The 23,743-nt window shown below is 41.1% G+C and overlaps 1 protein-coding gene across 2 annotated transcripts in view; it reads right to left on the bottom strand.

The window, feature by feature from the left end:
- The window catches only part of prkar2aa (protein kinase, cAMP-dependent, regulatory, type II, alpha A), a 43,955-nt gene extending 21,010 nt beyond the window's left edge, over positions 1 to 22,945 (bottom strand). Inside the window, exons 1-2 of one of the 2 annotated variants that reach the window (XM_073470972.1) lie at positions 22,277 to 22,945; positions 21,088 to 21,371 (exon numbers count right to left, since the gene is read on the bottom strand). In XM_073470972.1, coding sequence (XP_073327073.1) covers positions 21,088 to 21,334 — 247 coding nt within the window. In that variant the 5' untranslated portion in view covers positions 21,335 to 21,371; positions 22,277 to 22,945. The remainder of the gene's footprint in view (positions 1 to 21,087; positions 21,372 to 22,276) is intronic. The other variant, XM_073470973.1, reaches the window with a different exon arrangement.
- Between the last annotated feature and the right edge of the window lie 798 nt (positions 22,946 to 23,743).

The following is a 23,743-nucleotide window of genomic DNA, read 5'->3' on the forward strand; positions in this document are numbered from 1 at the left end:
TACCTTACAGTTTGTGAGCTCTCAAACTCTACCTAAGCAAATATTATACAACTAGTAAATCAACTGAACACATAAGCCTGAAGTTTGTGGGGTGTCAAAAAAGTCAGGAGAATAGGATGAACACTAGCGAGTTTGTTGTTCTTGTCCATTTTAAACCAAAAGCAGAAGGTTGATCAACACGTGTTCAGTATCGGTGGTTCGGTTGATTTGAAAATGAATCATACATTGTCTCCAACAGTCACATAAAATGCAGTTTTGTCTGTCAAGAGCAGGTGGACATAATAAAAAAAAGTGTGTGTGCGTGCACGTGCATTTGTGTGTTTCAATGTGTGGGTGTGCTAGTCTGAGTGTGCAATGTGTGAAGTGCTCTCCCTACAGTCATGTGGCTAGGGGGGATTGGGGGTGGTGGTGATGGTGATGGTGGCTGTATCAAGTGTACGCCTGAAGTTGCCTTAGCAACCTAACACAAAGAAGATCTCATCACCATAACAACTCTACCCCCTTCCCCCTCCCTCCTCCATCCACCCCCCTTCTCCTCTATCCAAGTGGTAGATTCCCCCCCCCCCCCCCCACCACCACCTCCTCTCACGTTCTCTTTCTATCTCTCTCCATCCCTCCCTATACTCCCACTCACTGCCATAACAACATTAACAGATGGAGAGAAGAGAGAGATAGAGGGGGAGAGAAAAAGAGAGAGGGGAGGACAGAGGGAGAACCAGAGGGGGATATACAAAATGACAGACCAGAAGGGGTGACGTGGAGAAATTTATTGTGTGGTGTGATTAAAGGAATAAAAAGGAAACAGTGAGAAAAATAGAGGAGAAAAAAAGACATGCCAATATGATGGCAGTGATGAGTAGTAAGGTAGTTTACATGCCTGTGGATACACAAAGAGAAAAGAGAGATATAAAGAAAAAGGGGAAAGAAAGATGGACAGACAGCAAACTAGCTACAGATTTGTTATGTGTATAAATACTGAAAGAGGCGGATAAAAAGGATAAGAGGATAAGAGGATGATTATAGCATGTGATGACTGGTGATTCGGAAAACCTTGTAGAGAAACAATTACAAAAGAAGAGAAGGATAGATAATCATTGAGACAGAGCCCACTGAGTGAATAAATGAAGAAGGGAAAAAGGGAGCAATATGTCTGTCCTTGCCTGGTGTTTTCCATTGATTTTCCTTACAGCCATTCTCAATGTGTGACTGTCTGTCTGCATGGTCCGTCAATACATCAGCCAGTTAGCTGGAGGGCAGAACTTCAATGTGGCCACTCCGCCTCATTCACTTTAAATTTCAATATTTCACATTTTGCTAATCTTTTGTCCCTAAACGGCTCCAGAGAAGTTCGACTGATAAGATGGATGAGACAGAGGGGAACAGATGAAGACAAATAAATGAAAAAAAGACAGATCCCGCGACACAGTTGGTAAGGATTAAATGAACCCTAACCTAAACTGTGGAAGTAACAGCTGGCTTTTAACTGGGGGAGTTAAAGGAAAATTGGTGACGTAAACTAAGTTTGGACAGGTCTGTTATTTGTCCGCCCACCTGTTGCTGTTCACACCTCCTGGTTTCCCTCTTACCACTGTTTCCTTGAATAGAAACAGCAAAAACACAGGGAAAATGTGTGCTTTAAAAAGGACAAGTCTGTCCATTACATTAGCCACTTTGGCTGTGAGTCAACCACCATTTGGAGCCTTTAATCTATTGGACCGGATGAATTTGGCAGAATAAACTAGTGACAGGAGCTGGATCGTGTTTGAGGATGGGTGTGCTGTTGGCGGTCTTTCAGCCCATCACTGAAAATAGTCATGTAGACTATGAATGGTGCCTGCCTATTCATTCGTTGCATTAAATGGAGAAGATCAAGCTGTTTGACTTCCTATTTCTCAAGTTTCAATACACACACCGACACTCTTGTGAGATTAATTCATTTTAGATGGCAAATATCCTAAACCAGAAGCCTGTGAGGAGTGGAGGCACTCTCCTAATGCTTCAGTGGCTGACTCAGTGACATGTTTGTCACCTAAATGGCCAATTTGTGCCCATTTCAGGCACAGAGGGCTGACAAGTTTTCCAGTCATTTATTGTTCTTCCATGTTTCTCTGATTGTCAGACAAAGTCGAGGGCACAGTGGCAGCTGTTATTTACTGAGAAACTTTAAAGTTTGAGCACGCAAGTAAGCACAATGTTAAGATTCTGATTTTATACCTATGCCTTAAAATATATATATTTTAGGCTATATGGCGATACAAAATATATATTGATATTTTGAAATCTCTTCAAAAGCATGTCATAAATGCCAGGACTGGACAACAAAATGAAATATCAATAATACTACTTTATTTTTTACCAAATACTTCCATATCAATATTGTGACAATACCGTAAAAAAATGACTATTGGTACTTATACAAAATATTAACACAGAATACATTTTTTATACTAAATAATTAATCAAGTTACATTAACACAGTCATACAATTATCTCTCACCTTTCCTCCACCCATTACCCTTTTTCTCTTCTGACCTACAGTATCTCCCTATTTTCCCCCACATTCCTCTTCCTCAACAACGACCCAGCCATCTGGTCCTCCTCTTCTATCCTCCCACTCTGTCTCTCCATTTCTTTTTCTTTTTTTGTTTCCTCTCTGCCTCTCTCCTCTCTGCTTATCACCCCCCCCACACCCCATTTCTCCTCCTCTCAAGGTCTGATTGATAACAGCAGGGTCAGATGTGGAGCAGGGAGCTTCCCTCACGTGTTGCCTCTCCTCCAGAACCAGCAGCCTCAGACGTCATTGTCAGCCTCTGCTGGCATGCACTCACAGGGGGGACTTAATCACGCACTTTGGCGCACCGTAATGCAGGCAGAGCCGAACACATACATACAGTACATGTGTACATGTGCAAACTCATACAGACACACACATACACAGGAGGTGGAAGACGTGCAACAATTGGCAAGCTGAAAGCAGACTCAATAAAGCACATCAGCTCCAATCTCCTACTGCACACCCACGTATACCCAGAAATCCCTCCAGAATCATGCCTTCAAAACGCACACGTGCAGCTTCTTCATACAGAGCAGCGGGGCAACATTTCCTATACTATAATAAACAGTGGCTGACTGTGAAATAAACATTATGAACAAAAAACACATTATTGATAATTTCCCTTGAAAACAGCTGAGATATGATTGATGAAACTGTGGCTAATCCTCTTCAGGAGCTTGTATTGCCAACAACCTGGTCACCATCTCATCTTCACCCAACTTTGAGTCATCATGATCTGTTATCAATATATCTCTGGTCTTTCCAAGTCTCTCTCCTTATTTTTGCCTCCAGCCCCATTTCATTTTTCCCCAAGACCTGTGCAGAGAGGAACAAACATAAATCCTATCCCTGCGCGTCCTCCTCCGCAGAGTAGATATATGTAGTCTGCCTCTATATGTCAGCAGTCGATGCCTGCTGAAGTGCTGAGCTCAGCAGCACTGACTGCAGGCTCTACAGCTTGCACTACAATACCAGGCTAATGTGGGAATCTAATCAAAAAGCACATAATGTCTGCAATACATTACAAGTTATACAAATTTGCACACAATTGCACAATTATGCATGCAGGCTGCAAACTTGCAGTGTATGTGGTGAGCCGCATAATAAAAAGCAGAGGCACAGACAGCAGAGGAGGTACACTAATACACACACAGCCTGATTCACAGACACACACAATACCACTACAATCTATTACTGCTTTCTTTAAAACGGCTGTCAAGCGCAAAACAGATTTTAAATGTATTTCAAATGATTTAGGGTGTGGGCAATATGGACAAAATTAGTATTATTATATTGACATATATTGTATTTATGTATTTGACATGTATTTGATCTATGTTTTGGAATGAAAATGTAGGCGTGGCAGCCCACCACAAGTGAAGCAATTTAGCAGAAACATTCAAAGTGTACCTCTAAAAGTTACTGTTAGAGACTACACTGTTATATGGGTCATTGTGTTTAGTATAAGCTAATTATCACTGAAATATACATGATTTTTAACTTAAACTGATTTTCACTTAGATTTGATGTCCAGAATGAAAATTAGTTTGGGTGTCATTTAGATTTAATCTGCCAGTGTCTTAAATAGCTCCCATTAATGAAGTGTACAATAAGCAACACATAGAATTGCAAATCAACCCGACAGTTAAGTTCTGGAGCCATCACGTAAACGTCTTCCTATGGTTTCAGGATCTGCTGACAATTTAACTACTGCACAAATGTCAAGTCAGAGACATACTTTGACCGCTCTGATGTAGCTGGTGTCCAAAGAGAGGGAGCAGACAGTTGATAATAAACATTAACATAATAATGACATCCTTTGTGTCATTTCAGGTAAAATATGTAGTGCAATGCAGGTATCAGGACTGCTGATGTGTCATGTCTGCCAGCTGTGGTGCGTCACACCAGAGGCAAATTATAAGTGTGAAAAAACACATCAATTATTGCCTCCAGCAAACTGGGGCCTTACAAAATGGATTGAGCATAAATTCAAAATACTGAATATTAAAACTGTATTTTGGATAACACCAATAGGATCATATTTTACAGTGGAATTCTCCTTTGTCATACAAACATGGAGTTAATGTGTGTCATCAGTACTGGCTGTTTTCACGCCGGTGGCTGTTTGTATCACATGAGAGTCAGCTGGAAAAATAGATGACATGAATGGAGTCGACTGTTGAGAAATAATACATTTTAATGTGTCTGGCGGTAGAATAGAGGTTACAGAGAGCGAGTTTCTGACATTATTCTTACCATTATGAAACATTATGGCAACTACCTTTGAGACTGCTTAAAAGCAAGGCACCAAGTTCAGTGGAGCTCCTGTGTGGTTATACTGACTAAGTTGGTTTACAAGTTCATATCAAATGTTGTAAAGCTGATCAGCAACTAATTTTCCAAATACTGTAGGTTTGAAACCTGTGTTGTTCTGTAGCTGGAGGATGACAAGTAAAATGAGCAAAAGGTTCTGTATGTACGGTGACGAATGACTCATAAAAAGACCCATAAATCAGAAATCTGGACTGTTTGGAAATTTGATGGATTTAAAGAAACAACATTTCAAGAACCAAGAGGCTAAAATGAGTATGAGAATTCTGGTTAAAGTAGAGGCAATAAAGTACTGAGTGAGTCGAGGTTAGGACTGTACCTAATACCATTTTTGGGGCTTCGAAACTTTACCTGCAAATGGGAAAGGAAACTTGTGGGACTGTATTTGTGCTCATGCTCTCTTGCATAACGTAGTTGTTCTGTGATTCGTAGCACGGTTCGGCACACTTGTAACCATCATTAAGTCAAATATAGTTTTAATGCTTCTTTTGAAGTAATAATTCTTATATCCTGATGCAGAGTTGCAGTGAAAACAGACAGGACGGATGTGTCCTGTGTTTTACTGTGAAGGGCAATGATTGGGAAAAGCAACTGATTTAGAAAGCCGTCAGTTACGCATCCATTAAGAGAAATTCTAGAGGCCAGGACTTCAGCCCTTGTGAATGAACTCAGTTTTAACATTTGGCTTTTGGTGGACTGTATGGCCTTGGGACAATCTGATTAGGCTGTGTTATCAGCAAAGATGCTTTCTGACACATGCAGATATTTCACAGTTTATTACAGTACATCTCCCATAGGAACACCTTTTTCTGGTTTATTGACGGTTAACAGGGTGAACTGATAGCGTCAAGTAGTAAAACAGGTTAACATGTTATTAAGTTAGTGTGGACCTTACATTCCCGGTCATATTTTATCACTTAAATTAATAGAAGTTCTTTCACTCTTTCTGTGACACACAAACGTAAACATGTATGGCTGAACCCGTAAGCAGAATCCAAGCATGATATTTGGCGCATAAACATGCTGAGAGCATACATGAGTTATACATTTGCAAGCTTGTACCAATTTACGGTTTCTCAGCTCTGTGATTTATGGCTGAGAGAACTTGTTTGAATGTTGAATTTACTACACAGAAGTTAAAAACAAACAAAGATACGAGGTTACAAGATATCAGCAACACCGGAGAAGAGGATATATAAATATACAAATATTTACACACAAATAATATCTGCACTTCACATATACCTCAATCACAAAAAATACACGCTTGGGGTTTCCTCTGTAACAGATATAGAGCAGGGGTCCATTTGATTACTTAAATACGTCTTCTCTCTAATAGAGCACTTTTTTGTCAAATTTTTCACCCGAACAATTTTTTGTCTTTTCTTTCTCTCCTTTTCACCATGCTGCATTTCCCTGTCAAACAAAGTTTTTCCAACACAAAAACAGTTGTAAATTTTTCTCTCACTCATTCTCTTGCAGCAGCTCACTTTTCACATTTCTCCCTTTCCTCTATTTTTTTTTTTTTAACTGTTGTGTTTGCTTTCTTGTTTGTTGTAAGCTTTTCCGTTTCATTCTTGCTCCTCTCTCACAGCCTTTACCGCTCGCTTCCTAAGTCATCAAGCTTCCACCATTATTCTCACGCTCTTCCCTGTTTCCCATCATGCAGCTCCCTTCTCACTCTCTTTACCTTTTCTATTATCCAACTCTATCCATTTCCCTCTTGGTCTCCATCTCTCTCACATTCTCTGTCTTCCCTTGCCCCATATCCGAGTCTGTCCCTTTCCCAGTATCTCCCCCTCTCTTTCCTCTCTCTCTCTCTCTCTCTCTCTCAGTCTATTGCTCACTTCAGAGGACTTAAGCCCTTAAAAGGAAGTAGCCATGTCCTGCTCATAGCTGCATTGCTGTTAACCCTTTCCCAGCAGCTCCAGGTTGGTTGATGCCTCTTAACCCCATTAAGCCTGACTTGACCTGATGACCTTTCCTTGGTTTATCAAGGTCTAATCTTTAGCATGTCACAAGCTGAGGGTGACAGCCTCAGCAGAGACTATGTGCCAATTATCACGTATAAGTAATACTATGATCAAAGCATCTGAAGTAACCAAACTCCCCCTGTAACCCATCAATAAATACATAAGTTGCTAGGTAGCAGATGACTGAAAAATTAAACTTATTAATTTGCTCTGGATAATGTGTTAATAACTTGCTATTTAGTTACACAGAACAACATTTTTTTAAGTGCGTCAGCTGCATAGAGCTGTTGATTCAGGTGTTGATTCCCAGTGGTACTAGCAGTACTGGCAACCCCTGTACAAAACAGTGTTTTGTTTTGTTTTATTTTACAATAAAAAAACAGAATTTAACTGAGGCTCAATGAAAAGAGGATGTTGCAGTAGCTTAATGGCTATTTACTTAACTAAGGAAAGAAACCACAATCAACTTTTCTGGTATCATCAACTGATTAATTTACAGAATGCCTGTGCTGCTTACGTTTGTTTGTGGCCATACCTTTCTTAACACACTGCTTAGTACATGGTCTGTGTGTCCCAAACACACAATAATAATAATAGTATACTAACACAAACAAATCTGACCAAGCAGGATTAATAAAAGTAAAAAAAGTTACGTTATAACAATTTCCAAACAGAAATTCCACAGGTTGTACAGCCCACACATTATCAGCCCAGCAGCTACTGTTTTATGCTTTGATAGCAGCAGTAATGGAACTACACACACGCACATGTACGCCATTAAGCACAGGCTTTGTCAAAGTATCTTAGTGCGCCATGAGAAAGTACTTATTTAGTGTCCATGGAAATCCCCCCATGACCCTGGTAGTGTTAATACTATGCATTCCCCACACAGGCCAGCAGAAGTTGCAGTGAAAAAAGCAGAAATGACTGTTTTATAAATAGTATGAGTGTGATATTTTTCAATTACTGGACACACCAAACATATAAGAGAGGGTATAGAGACAAGCTATGCTGCATGAAAGCGACACAAAAAAGCTTTCAATGTCAACTTAATTCACTAGTGGTTACTTAGCCTGTTAATTCCTGAGCTGACCGTTCCACTTTCCTAAAGGGGACATGCTGCTCTGAGACTGACCCAAGTAAGGTCACAATTCATTGGTTCAGAAGCTTATTGAGAGACTAGGGCATTTTCTCATCCAATGATAACACAGCCATATGACGTAATACTGAAGCAATGTAGAATTTCAGACTGTTTCCTGTGCTTGATATTCAATAATGTGAGAAAATAAATGAAATAAAATAAAATCGCCCATCATTTACGACAGCTAACATGTAAGTATGACTTTGGTGTTGATAAGGAGGAAAACTGTAAAACTGTATACCAGCTCTCAGAAAACTCCGGTAAATGCAACAAGTAATTTGTTTAAAACTGATGCAACGTGCAACAGTAGCAGCGATGACCTAAGACTTTTGAAGAGACCAACCTAAATAACTGACTGTAGATTGTTTATGGGTTGCCTTTCCCAGACTTCTTTTCTCAAGGGGAACCAGTGAGCAGATTGGAAGAGACAGTTGTTCAGAGAACTAGCAGGAACTGGTCATTAATGATTTTTGCTTTGTGCTTATATCAAAATAGTGCAGTGTAATGTGAACTTGTGCCACTGCTTAGGAATATGAATGAAAATATTAATGTAATATAATGTAATATAATATAATAATATAATATTAAGATACAGTTTAAAAACTTAAAAAAATACTCTGAATGCATTAAAGCATTACTACATGAGGTTGGCATGTGTTGCAAGCACATTTTTACTCAACTTCTGCTCACAAAGTCCACCACGTTATCAGTAACAGCCTGCATAATCGTAAACCTGCAGAACCTGAGGAGTGTTACCTGTGACCTGTAGAATGTGACATTGCAGAATGTGGGAGAAAGGAATCTGTTTTCTGACCATATCTGACAATGACTTTACGAAACTAGATGCTGCAGGTTTTCTGCAACATTTACAGTGTCAACCCCAACAAATAATTTCACTATACCCCTTGGAGCTTTTCTCATGAAAACATATTGCCTCTTTTGCCATAAGGAGAACCCACAAGAGATGGGCTGTAATTATTTGGCGTCTTGACACACAGTTTAAGAGATGAGATCCTGGAGACATTACATGGACCAGTAGTAGGCCAGCAGCCTGGGAAGGCAAGCTCTAAGACATTTACAATTACAACAACTCAGGCAACAACATCTGGGTTTAAAGCATCAAGTCTCCACATGACAAGAACAGTGACATGTTTTCATATCCTGAGGATGACACTCAATTTATTCATTTTGGCTCCCTGGGTTAAAAAGTTTACTAACGCGCGGGTTAGAAACTGAATGGCATTAACACACAAGTACAGTACAATATCAGCCAGAGGTCCTGTGCGGTTGTAAAATGTCAAACTGCAGAATAACATTAGTGGCCAGCCTGCGGGTAGGAGAGCGCAACATACTCTCATCAAACCACTGGGGTGTAACGTAAACAAGGACAATCTGGTCTCCCATTACGTGACCATTTACAGTCACAAAAGAGCTCCAAACCTCCACATTCTCAAGCCTATGTTTAGAGTTAGGTCATTCAATGCAATACAATTTGACTTAGATCTACATGGGTACTACTTCCCGTGCCATGGAAACTACGAATGCACACTTGTATGCTTACCTTAAATCAGACTGCAGCCATAAAAAAGACAAAACAGTAACATTTGACCAGGTACTTGAGTCTGGTGAGCAGGCCAAACTTGTCATGCAATGTCATGCCAATTAGGTCTTTAGTAACACAGGCTAGCACAGGAAGAAATGTGGTTTATAAAATATACAATTATACATAAACAACCTAAACAGCTGGGGCAAAGAGTAACAGTTTGTGCTCTGTCTCTCTTGCTATTTTTTTATCCCTCTCTCGCTTTCAATGACAACTTTATCCCTCACTGACAGTGCAGCTGCCCTTAGAAGATAAATAATAAGAGGGTTACACAAACACACATTATCAGAACTGCAACACAAAGACAGCGGTATAAAAGTCTGTCATATCAAGGCTATGCAAATACACTGATAAAAGGTACTAGTTAAAGAACTGAGGACTGTGAACTACTGGTGACCTCCCAAGTTTCTTTATCTGAATCATGATGAAGCGAGGCCACTGCCCATCAGTCACTTCCAGCTGAGATTGGCTGAGAGCAGTTTCAATGTCAGTGGTTTCTATAGTGACCATGGCTGTGCCACTTTAGTACCACCATGTTAAACCCAGAATCTACACAGTATTGTAAATACATCTTTTTTGTTTTGTTTTGGGGGGGTGTTGGGATTCATCAAAAACTGCTACTGGAAGACAAGACCATTTTACGTGCCATCTCTAGCCCAGTGAGGGTCCACATTATATAACATAGGAGAAGGAGTGGAACCTCTCATTTCCTCCAACAAGGAGGTCACATTTCCAATTATGTTACGTCTGTGTGTATTAACAAGATATCTGAAAAACTTTGGAACAAATTTCAACAACTTTTGATGAAAATAAATAGGCCATATTCGATCTTCCATGTGGCCTTAACCATGTATACTAGTTTGGTGTTGTGTAAACGCAACAAAGAACTTACAGCATCGGTGCAGAATTTATAAAACATACCCCATTTTCACATGTGTGCTCGACTGTTCAGTTGACAAGTCAGAATGATATCTGAGGCAGGGTGTGAGCGACACGCTGCTCTTTGTCTGTTCAGCTGTCTGCTCTAACAGCCAATTTGGCAGAAAACCAAACCATCATCCCTTTTCTAAAACTCGCACGAGCTGGAGGCTAGGGAACACTTTTGTTCACCTAGCACAGTCAAAGTACATTCATAACCCTGGTCTAAGGTTACTCTGAACAGGTGACAAAAGAGTGCAAAAAATAAATCACCATTGCCCATGTAATATATTAGGAGACACACATTTCCACATATTGTAAGGGCAATAACTGACACTAAATTGAACATTTTTGTACCTTCTTTTAATGGAGTCCATATAATAAAATGCCCTTATTATAACCCCAAGACAAACATCTGCGCAGATGATCTGACAAATTTGAAACACCTCTTTTTAAAAGGTAAATCATTATGTACTACACCAGAACTAGGCCATTGTCACCTTGATGCAATCCGTCTCTCCATCCTGACTCATAATCTGAAGAGCTGTGATTCAATCTGCTTCACAAGGCTGCATTTCTAGAAACTACAGCGCTAAATTGGAATTGATAAATCACATTTCTTTTCGCACAGAAATCCAATGCATGGTCATGTTTTGCTCTACAGACACTTAAGGACATGGTTAAGTCCAGTTGGCTGGAGTGACTGGCTGGTATCGAGGCAGGTAAGAAGGATTCCAAAAACAGCCACTTTTCACAGTAACAAGACAAACGTATTTTCTGGGGTACCTCTTAGTGATATCTACATCCTGTCTGCCAAGGTGGCTAAAAAGGGTAGACAAACCAGGCAGTCCAAGTCAGAAATTAACTGTATTTGGCTGGCATTTTAATGCTGGCTCTAACCTGCTACTTGCCCTCTCATTCAGTCTCGTCTCATTCATGTTCTCCGTCTTTCTCTACACTTGTCCCCCCTGTTAATTCTCTCTTTCTTACTGTGCCAAATACGGTTCAGCTAAACCGCCCTTATAACCCTTTCTCTCTCTAAGCCATCTTGTCTAATGAGATTGTGCCTGTACAACGAGACCAACACATGCAGAGCGAGAGAGACAGGGGGATTGAGAGGACAAGAGAGTAGGTTCAGAGCAAACAGGATGAGCGAGTGATGGCTGACATATAACGACAGACCGATGGATTAGACACAAAGATGTGGTGGACGGTGCTTCAGAGCGGTAGAGATCTAAACGCTGAATTTGGAAAAAAAAAAGCAACCAGGAGTGTGACAGAGATAAATTCATGGCATGTGTTTTCTCATTCTGTCAGTCTGACCATGATTAAGACTGTTGCAGCCAACTCCACAGCAGAGGACAAATTGAACCTGTTTTCACAAGCTTTTCTTGTGCAAGTGTAGAAAATGATAAAAAAGCAATGCTAGGTAACCTAGTAGTCCTAAAACCGTAGCCAATTCACTCTTATCTCACATTGCTAGGTTAGGAAACACTGACAAACAAGATCTGCAGGTGGCAAGTTTATCTACTTACAGCTACCATGTTGAGTAACCAAGCATTGTTTAATTTAAAAAGATCTGGTGGCCTGATATAGTGCTGATAAATGTTTGAATCAAATCACTGACTATATTTGCATAACTGCAATGATGCAACCATTTATCTTATCCTAAATAGGCTTATTTGTACGCTGTGTACATGTTTTTCTTATAGAACTATCCCATTCATTTTCATGCTCCTGAGCATAGCGTGATAAATAAGGCCACCATCTCCACATTACAACATCTCAGTTTCCCTCCAGTATTTTTACCCCTGTGCTGCCATCATTTTTCTACTATCCTTTCTATACTCCATTCACATTATTCAAAAACACAGCTCCAAGCCTCCTTTGTAAACACATATATACAAGAGTAAATTCAACTGGGAGATGGAGCTCAAAGATGGTTGCCCGGAGGAAAGACACAGCACTTGGAAAACGGCCACACAGGAAGCATGTTTGCCAAGAATGAGATAGTGGCAACACACGCTTGTAAATGACAAAACAATGGAAGATATACTGTATAGAGTGATGTGTTCTTTCGCAAGGGTACATCTTTGGCATACATTGTAAAACAGACTGCCGAATGTGTGACTAAATGTTGTGAAACCTCAAACGCAGAATATTTCCTTACTTGGGCTAAAGCAGCATCCTAACTGGGTTAATACTGGAATACTGTTGAGACTATGAAAACACAACATAAATTACTTACAATATATAGAATGCCACAAAAAATAGGAATCTGTTTAATTCTCAGGAATAACTGAAGATCCTAAAATCTCGAAGCCGAATGCGGAGCCAGTCACAACATTGATCGCTGGAGGCCCGATTCCCACATCCTCTGTAATTTGACCACTCTCAGCCCAGTTTATCCTCCTCCTCCTCCTCCTCCTCAGTCTTGTTCTGTTTTGAGTTTCTTCTCATTTGTTCTCTCTTCATCGCCCTCCCTAACTTTGTTTCTATCCCATGCCCTTCTCTTCACCCCCTCTGTACTCCCACTTCTCTCCTGAGAGAAGCATCAATACATGGGCATTACTTCCAGTAGCAGTGTTGCAACAGTACTATTTCAGCCCAATGTTAGTTTTACAGCTGCTATCTGGCCAACTGAAGGAATTTGCATCTTTGTAATCTTATCTCCTGTACGTAATGCAGTAATTAAATTGGCAACGGAGTGAAAATACTGAAAAACTGACAAAAGTCTTTGTTGTATCTGAATTTATACTAAGACTCCAACAAAAGTTCAAATGGGTAATGACTGATATGTTGAAATCCAGTTTAAAATACTGGATTTTAAGATTGATTAAAAAATGTTTTAACACCCTCTCTCTCTAAAAGAACAACTTCCACTGTGACCATTCCTACACCCTCCTACCCCCAACCCCCACCCATAAATGCCCCTCTCTTACTTTCACTCCCTCCTCTCTCTGTACATAGTGGATCTCGGGTCAGTTTAGGTCCATGGCCACTGAGTGTTTCTCTTCAAACATCACCCACTTGTACAGGGCTTTGATGCGAATCGCTTTGCTGCCTCTTGTTCTAACACGCGTGCGCACACACGCGCGCGCGCGCGCACACACACACACACACACACACACACACACACACACACACACACACACACACACACACACGTTAAAGTTTTCCATCTTAATGTAGTCTAAGGTAGGGTTCTCCTCAGATCTTTCACACTATTATCCCTCACATTTTTCTCAAAACAATTTCACTCCCACATATGACCGGTAATGCTTTATTCATCGGATTTATTATTTTGCCTCCATCAATGGGACATGTGGCTTTTATCCCGTGTCGCTGTTGTTTCCAACTAGCAATGCAGTCTGAGGTGAGAGGTACTTGTAATGGCTTGTAAATACACAATAACAAAAAGTGAGAAAGGACGCGCAACACACCCTTGCTAATCTAGATGACTCGGAGAAGGAGGTTAACACATTTACATAAACATTGTGGGTTATGTTTACTTCATTCAGACCTCCATCTAGTTCAATATGTGGTACATCAGCTAAGGCTTTAGGTGGACTGGATGGGTCAGTGGGGCAAAACATGACGTTTTATAGAGACAGTGTGTGTTGGAGGAAGAGGGCCATGTGAACTCTAAGCAGGGGCAGCGGATGAGGATGTACAGCCACAGGCTAAAGGCCTGCCAACCCCCTCTATTTCCTCATTTTTCTGCAGTGCTACAAAAGATGGCTTGTGAACAGAGAATTAGGAGGTACCAAAGTTTAAATTATGTGTAATGGTAAATGCAAGCAGTCCAGGTTGTACCACAGTCACAGGATTTATCCTTTTTTATTCTTTCATTGGCTCACATATCTGTGCATATTTTTGTTTTTCCATTCTTCCAGTTTGGTCTCTCTATGCTCTTGCAAAAGAAGACCAGATTGCCACTATTGCATTCTAATAGAACGAACAAATACACTGCCCTGTTTATGTCCTTTTGTCAACCACAAAAATGTCTTAGTGGATGCGCAGACACGTCGCCTTACATGGAGATTAGATAATGACAGCTACAAGTTGACACAGACTTTCAATGCTTTATTTCCTCCTAATTTGAAAGTGTTTCTCTGTGACGTGAACTGTGGCCTAAGAATTGATAAAGAATTGATTGACACTGCACTGTTTTAGGTTGTTTTTGCCTCATCTCCAGTATCTAGGCTGCACAACATAGTGTGTCTGCAACAATTACTGTTAATGTTTTCTAACATGCTCCCTATCATAATAAACTAATAAAGACACAGAAAGGGATACCAAAAAAAATCCAAAGAGTCATGTACCAAAATATGCTGACAGAAAGAAGGAGATGTATAAAAATACAGAACAAGACCAAAAGGGAGGTGGAGAAAGAGGTACACAGAGAGGCAGAGAGATACAGCTACAGAGAATTTCGAAGAAAGAGACTCAACAAGATAAGAAAGGCAATGTAGGATGACAGCAGGTAGGCAGGGAAGTTGACAAACCAGCAGACTGGCTTTCAAAGGAATGACGCAAAAACGGACAGAAAAATAAGACAATTAAATAGAAAGGGTGATCAACAGGTAGATAAAAACAGACATACAGGTACATGAAATGGAGGGAAAAATGTAAGGAAAAGAAACACACACAGAGCAAGACCGAGTATGTTCAGCAAACAGGCACACATGTAAGACAGTTAACTGGGCAAAGAGCCAAAATGAGTGTTTACAAAAAATAAATACACACAGAGAGAAAGAAAGACAAGACCTGAAGGGATAAGTCAGGGAGACAGACAGGTACCGTATTAAAAAACAGTCAGAAAGCCAGACTGAGTAGCATGAGCCATCTGAGGGCTTTTCCACTTAACGCTGTCAGTCAGCCAGTGCAGCAGGTCTCTGTTGGGATGCTAGGCTGCATTAGATTTGCCTGCAGGCTAAAAGCACACTGGACACACACTGCAGCCTGCTAATCAGGTCACCTGTTGCACAACACTGCGCTGAGACCTGCCACATGCGCGCGCATGCGCGCGCGCACACACACACACACACACACACACACACATATATACAGATATACAAATGTACACACTCAGTCAGGGGGCATCTGTGCACGCATGCACTCTCTCTCTCTCTCCCTTTTAATCGCTCAACCGTGAACACACACAAACACACACAAACACGCCAACACCCTGCAGGATAATGAACACGGACATTGCTTATTGCACTAATTACGAGCACCTATAGGAGCTCAGTGTAATGTCTATTTATCACACACACAACTGAAAGGAAAATGTCACAAAGCAAGATTAGTTAAAAACTGTCCAAAGTAGAAGCCAAAGAACATATGTGTGAATCAGACGAAAATAGGATACAATGAGAACAGATCAGGAAAGAGAATAGTACACAGCAAAGCCTTTCTATGTATGTTAGGCTTGACATGGTAGTTAGCATTACTGCTGTTAAATGGTGTTCGATCAATACTAAGTTGGATGATGGACACTACAATAATAAACTGCATGCGTCTGCTCCATGTAGGAGAACCAGCAGGATAGTGGCAGCACAGAGTAGCAGGAGTCACTTTCCAGGTAACGAGTGTAAGGAGAGGTAACTGACATGATGGTGGAGTATTTCTTGTCAAAGTGACAAACAAAAGCACCTATTTGGCAATGTTTTGGTTTCTTTATTTAACCCAATACTAATAGGGAACCTGAAACGTTAATGAGAGAAAAGTAGTTGGTTATCTCACTGAGAAGTTGGAGGTGTAAAGCCTGTCGCAATGTGAAACTGCAGCAGTAGTAAATGTTCTGTTTGCATTAGTGGTACATTTTTACAGATGGTGAGCATCTTTCTTGTAAAAAAAAAAAAGAAGAAAAAAAAAACCAGTGTAATGGTAACACTTTTGTTGTCACGAGTTTATTAGCCAGTGGGAAAATGTTATTACCACAGCAACCCTAATGTATGTTATGACAGTCAAGAGTTACTTTATCTACAAAACACACAGCCTAATCATTAACTACAACAGAGAGAGAGCGGCAGAACAGCAGGGGGTGAAGGGAGGGGCAGAGAGAGGGAGTCAGGGTGACAACGAGGAGATTATAGAGTGAGGGATATCAGACAGGCAGGATTTCACCACATTGTGTGTGATCATGCCCCGAGCCACACTGACCCCTGGCTTAACAACAACCAAACGTACAAGAATATTTATCTGCTCCACAGACACACTGTGGTCTATATACATGGACGTGTTCACACCGTCGATCAACACACACGGTGGATGGATTTGATGTTAATGTCACCACTGCCGATTTGGTCACATAAATATTTCAGTAAAGCGTTATGGAAATAGAAATACATGTTTCCTGTATGTCTTCTTTAGTATGTAAACCCACATACAGAGACAGTTAAGACCAAGGGTACACAAAACATTTTCTTCAATTTACTTGAAAGAAGGGCACTGAAAAGATGAATGAAAACTGATGCACATTTGATTTCTCAACAGAAGATAGACATAAACTGAATTTAAAGTGTAGAACCCTTTATCGTACTGTATTTCAGACTATGCAAGGCCTTCAATCTTCTCCATAACTTGCAGACAGACACTCTGCGTAGTAAGTTTTCCTTGTATCATGACCATCATTTTCAAGGTTACAGTTCACCAAGCAATGGGCCATCTGTCATAATTTACATGAATGTTTAAAAACCAACAGTTGAACTACACTCCAAAATGAACACAGATCTCGGAAAATTTGCACTTGCTGCTCCAAGAGTGCTGCTGCAATGAAAAGGAAACACTTTGCAGGCTTCTGTTGGTGTTATGTGTCTTCCCGAGACCTCTGCTTTCAAAATACCAGTGCTTATAAATGATCAACACAACACACATAGGTAGGATTTTGAAAATACTAGTTGGTTGCTTTTCAGGAAGGAGAAATATTCCCCCAAACAGATTACATCATTTTGGAGGTAAATCTTTGAAAGTTAGCAGAAATTTCCCATTCACCTGCGGTAAAAACCGCACTGTCAGGGATGAATAAGAGCTGAGCTTAAAGTCTGTTATGTATCCAGGTGACTCGTCATCTAGCTACCAAGCTTTGTTATGTTCTGTTCCGAGTTAGCGAGAGCAGATTTTTTTTCTGAAAGACTCTCATCCTTTCTCCTCCCTCAATCACTTTTTCATATAGCCTCTGCGTTATCCCTGCTGTCTTCCCTATAAAAACACATTTAAATTCACTTCTATTATCATCCCTGGAACTCATCTGTGCCTCCATCCATCTTTTAATGAAAAGCCCCACTCATTTCAGTCACAGAGGCATCCATTCATCCCCTCCTGTTTCTCTGTGTGAACAGCCAGACACTAGCCCAGCCAGCTTGAAGGAGGGAAATAAGCATGCACATATTAGGACACATATTTGGATTGCAACTTTTTTGCATAACGCCTGTTCTTTCGTTCATCTACCACAGCCCTTTCTAACTGAAGTGTTGAAAAAAAAAAAGACCACAGGTGATCCTGATGTTCAGAGCAATCAGTTTTAGTCAAACTACACTTATTCTTTCTAGCAGAGCCTATGCTTCAGCCTCTCAGTCAACTGTTATGCAAAATACAGCAGCTCTGATTCAAATGTATACCACTTCATAACTGAAGCTCAGCCTCGACACAAAGGGTTACTTAAAAATCTTTGGCCCAACATCACTAGACATAATGGAGGTACAACAGTTTGTATTCAAAACAATATCTCCCTTTGTTAAGCAGCTTAGACCTGTCTACTGATCCTACTGTGGACTTAGGCACTAAGAGTTTGGAAAACAAGGCACGTAAAACAGGACGTCATGTTTTAGGAGTACACTGTTTTGTCCATGGGAATACATTGGTGGCTATCTAACTCATTTGCATTTTAGGCGTTAAGCCGGAACACTCATACACAGCCATTTCCTGCAGCACAAATAAAAGGTTAAGAGCACACTGGTGAATCACTTTAACTGTAAGTAGCCTAATAAAAGACGATAACAAGAGTGTCAGGAATTTACAACAGATACAGCTCATAATATACATATAACAGATCATGTTCATGTTACACAACTGGCATTTCACCTTGAAGCTCTCCGAACTATATAACCATATTCAATCTTGATCATTAGTCCAATAAACGACTTCTCCCATGCAGAGACAGAGCCTCTCAGCTCAATATTATATTCACAATGGCCATATCATATTTCTTAATCAAGGGGTCAAAACCAGAAATGAGTCATTGGCCTACGTGATATTATGTTTTAATGTGCTTTGTGCTGGGGGGGGGGACTTTCGCTGAATGCTGAATTATTATTATCATTATTATTATTATTATTATTTCATCCAATCTTGGCACAAGAATTTTGACAACACAATATTTTCTATTTCAAACTAAAACTTTTTTTTTTTTTTTACAGGCTTGTGAACAATATAGAGCTGAGAGCAGAGATATGATAACATCTAACACAGGCCCCCAGTCGGACTCAAATCAGGGAAGTTGTGATAACACGGTCAGTGTCTTGAGACCCTGGGACACCAGAACACCCCATAAAACTGGAATGATATGCTCAGTTGAACAGAGGTTCAACTTGGTCCAAGTACTGTGACTGTAATGTCTGTGGACTCTTCAGTGCTGAGGGGTTGAAACTAAGAACACCAGGCTGTGTGTGCGTCACTTATGGAACTAACTAATAATATCCATCCCTGTTTTGCAATCCCGAGTTTAAAAAGTTATTTTGGTGTTTTCTTCACAAGACCAAACAGTTCTGGAGCATGTGCTGTTGAACTAGTAACACTATGGTACTCTTTATACCTATAAGGCTACAACAGTGGTCAGGCAAGAGCACATGATGCCTTTCATTATACAGGCCTTTTTTGTTCCCCTCAATAATAATGTCCCCTGGAGGCTGCGTACACAAGCCTGGCTGTTTATCCTACTTTCATGGAAGTCATGTGTGTGACCCACAGCATACAGCCAGCTTCTCCCTGGAGCACAACAATTTCAGTTCCCTGTCTTTTATTGCTACCTTGGATGAGGTGTGGAAAATGCTCAACAACGGATCGCTAATCAGAATGTACTAGGAAGAATCGCTTCATGCCGTCACCAGGCTGGAATTTGAACGGGCGTGAAATCAAGACATAACACTGTTTGCCTTCACAAGTGTGCACATACACATACACTCACAGACACAACATGTGCATGCACACACACACAATGCTCTCTCAGCTGAGGTCACAGCTGTTTGACAGCAGCCAAACCCCACTTGTGTGAGCATAGAAACAGAAACTGTAATCCCTCTTTTACCCTGAGCCAGCTTGTACCAATCTACAAGGTTGGCCAATATTGCTTTCAGCAGGGATGAGCATGTGCATATGGGGCATGATAAATATGGTTAACCTACAAATGAACAGAGTAAAACTTGAACTAAACTTTTAAATAAAAATTGTATCCAAGTTGCAGGAAACATTTCTGATGGATTCCAAATTTCACAATGCTGAAGCACACCTAGATGTGACGCTCCAACAACGCTTAAGCATCTGCCAATGATACTGATGGACAGACAAAGTGTCTGACCCATAATCATACTGTGATCAGACTGTGTTAATTTGACATTTCCACAAGCAAAAAGCATTACGAAATTATATCATTAGTTTTAAAAATCAGACTTGCTCAGTTAATTCTAGAAGATGGACGCAAGATAGTTTCACAGATCATCCACAGCAGATCATCACAATGGATAAACTCATTGAGAAAACACAGAACCCCCATTCACAAGGTAACAGCCCCTGGCTCCACAGCACACTGATGTGATCTAGGCCACGCTGCTCTCTGCAGCTCAGTACAGAGCAAAGCTATGGAGCAGCTTACATCTTCTGCCAGTCGTGTTGAAGACAGGGGAGTGCTTTGAAAACGGCGTGGCATCGCTTTTGCAGAACCATGATAAGTAAAGGTAGAAAGCAAAGGTTATACAGTTCATAAACTCTTACACTTAAAAATGTATATCTACTGTTGCTAAGACATACACATTTTATCATGATATTTTTTTCCAATTTTACTTTGATTGTCAAGTTGTGTGTGCCATCCTATTTCAGTTTTCCTATTCAAAGAGGAAAGCTTTTCCTGAATGTCTGCGTAGTCATTTCACCTCATGGTTGAATATATTTCCACTGTTTCTAAAACAATTTGATTGGAAAGCTAAATTTAACAAAATGACACCTTTTAGGCCTTGAAACTTCAAGCACTATTTTAGATCCTTACAGCCAGATAGATAATGAGAATGGAGAAGACCTAGATTAGATGAGTGGCAGATGAGGGCTGCCTAGCTGAACTGTCTGCTCAATGGGATTTTCTGGATGCAAATGTGTGTATGTAAATATAGCAGGCCTTACACACTTGTAATCTGTCTCTACTGACTACATCAGTGACAAGGCTCCAATCCTCACCTTCACTTTCCCTCTTTCACCGTCCAACCGCCTCAAACATACACACTCTTTCATCCTCACTCACACAGACATGTCCAATGCATCGGCTGACAATCATAACAATAAAATATGGACTTACGCTCAAAGTCAGAATCATCATCTTCATCATCCTCTCCATTAGACTCTGTTTGCATCGGCTCCCCATCGAACATCACTCCTTTCCCCGTCTTGCCACAGGCACCAGCTCCATCCTGACTTCTGGTGTCCCGCAAACGGGTGAAGTACTGTACTGCAAAATCCACCAGGTCTGACGGCCTTTGTCGCAGCACCTCCACAGTGTAGCCCTGCAGCAGTTCTGTCAAGCCCACCGGTATCTCAATACTCATGGCTGTGCGTGGCTCAGTGGCGGCTTTTGCTATCTATCTACAGAAGGAAAGAAAATAAGTCAGAATTCGTGTGGGTACAGAGTCATATTTGTGTATGAGTACCAGGCAGTGATGTGGCTAAGGACTGCCTAATTGTTGCTTTGAACAGCTGACTTTGACTTTTACTATGCCAGTAGGCTGTGTGCAGCCTGAGAATGTTAAGTGACTGATGACAGCTCTGCATGGCAACTGAAATATACTGAGACAGCCAGGTTAACTGAAGAAATTACCACCAGGTTTGACAGCTGAACAGATACTGCACTGCCATTTATAAGCAAGGCAGTGTAATGTCGTACATGAAGTGTTGCTGTGACATTGTCACTGAGAGGCCACTTAATCTAGGGTTGAGCCAGGGAACACACAGTTCCCGCAGCTGCACCACACAGATATGAGCCCAACATTTGGGGGGAACAGATAACCAGTTACATTCACTGGGTTTCAGGAACACTACTGCTTGCCATCGTCAGAAACTGAACTGTTAACTTGGGTGGGTGGCCGGCTTGAACTAGCTAGCAAAGCAGCTAATTAGCCAATACTCATGACAGCCGGTTTCGTGTACTGTTCAATGTACAAATTGACGGGCTGACTACTTAACTGAAGTTGTTTAACTTAGCTCATAAGGACTGGGTGCAGCAAACGTGCACAGGCTGCGATTCAAGTGCAGTCTCACTTTCAACCCATCAGGCATTAGCTCTCTTGCTAGCTAGTGTGCCACCTTCAAGGAAGCCTTTACCGTTAGCTTACGCTATAGTATGGCGCACAGGCTGTAGGAGCTAGCGTTAAGCCACAGATAAAGCTAAGTGGCTGTCTGGATAAACGTTGCCATGCAAGCACAGCAAGTTGTACAGGACCGGTAAGCCGTTTGGTAAGCTAACTTAATGTTACCAACTGTGTGTCACTTACGTGAAATTCAGTCTCCCCGGCTATACTAGCCAGTCCCCTCCTTCTCGGTGTCTTCCTTGTTCGCTCTTATTTCGCCTCTTCTTTTTAGCCAGTCTCTTTGCCAGTGTAGCGACCGTATCCCTCCACAGAAGACACTTGTCCACCGTTAAAGCCAACAATCGTACGTTGGCGTCACCTAGCTAACGTCTGGAGGGCTATTTTAGCTTGCCAGCCAGCTGTACAGCGATGCTGGCTAAGTTGAGAGGGAAAAGCACTCGACTTCACCGCTGCAGCTTCTTACGACGTCCACGCACTTGCTGAGGGTGGGACTTGCTGTGGCAGGAGGGAGAGGTGGCTAGCTGGCAGGCTAACTGTCTGACTTGCTAACTACTTGTTAGCAACTGCCCGTTTCTTTTGGCAACTGCCTAGCGACTCCACTCTCCTCAAGACACAAGTAATGCAGCTGCTGCAACCAAGGTGACAGATCCTAAGCTCAGCGCTTACAGCGTTGCGCCACACTGCCGTTAAGTACAACTCGAAGTACTGAGGGAAACCCCTTATTTAACGCTATTCCTGTAGTATGATGGCGAATTACAACGGGAGAAGCCTGCAAAAATGAACAGAAGACACGCATCCACCCTCCCGGCGAGGCACTCCACAGCTTTACACGCACGAATGGACCTCTAGATCAAGCAAGCGTGAGGAGGCGTGGTTAGTCGGTGAGCAGAGCGCGTTTGACATTGATTGACAGAAAGAACGGCCAATCAGAAAATAGGTTTATAATACTCCAGCCAATCGGATTTGGCAATGCAAGTATAGGCTGAACCATATTTGCAAACCCTAAATAGGACCACACCCACAGAAGTGGCCTTGGTAGAGATATCTAGAAACATGGGATCAGTAAAAAGAAAGACATGCACACATGCACTGATCTATAACAGCTGTGAGAGTTTGTGTTTTCTAATATATTTTCTAAAATGTGTTCAGAGTATTTGCATTTGTGTTTCAATTAGTGGGATCTCTCCTCGAAAATGCACCTGTGATGCGATACAGAAAACAGTCATGTATAACTGACATGTTAAAGGAAAATGATAAACTTTGCACTTTAACCATAGGAGCCCATCACTTCACCTCAATGTTGTGTTATTGTTTTATTACATACTTACTTAATTACGGACTTATAACACATAGCGATCAGGCATCTTGAAGAGAATGAGAACAAGGAGCTGAAAACACCTCTATGGTATTAAAGGGTGACTCCACCAATTGTACACATTAAAGTGTGTTTACAGGTCTTGAGGAGTACTACTGCATATGTGAAAAAAAGTAGTATAAAGCCTTTTGTGGCTCCAGAGGAAGCTGTATATATATATATCTCATAAACTGTTTACAGTGATGCTACTCATTGGCTAAGTTGCATTGTGGGTAATGTAGGAGCGATTACCCACAATGTCTGTTGGACTGGTTATGGGCAGTTTATGAACAGAT

The sequence above is a fragment of the Pagrus major genome, chromosome 7 (genome assembly GCF_040436345.1).
Source record: "Pagrus major chromosome 7, Pma_NU_1.0".
Taxonomy (NCBI): Eukaryota; Metazoa; Chordata; class Actinopteri; order Spariformes; family Sparidae; genus Pagrus; species Pagrus major.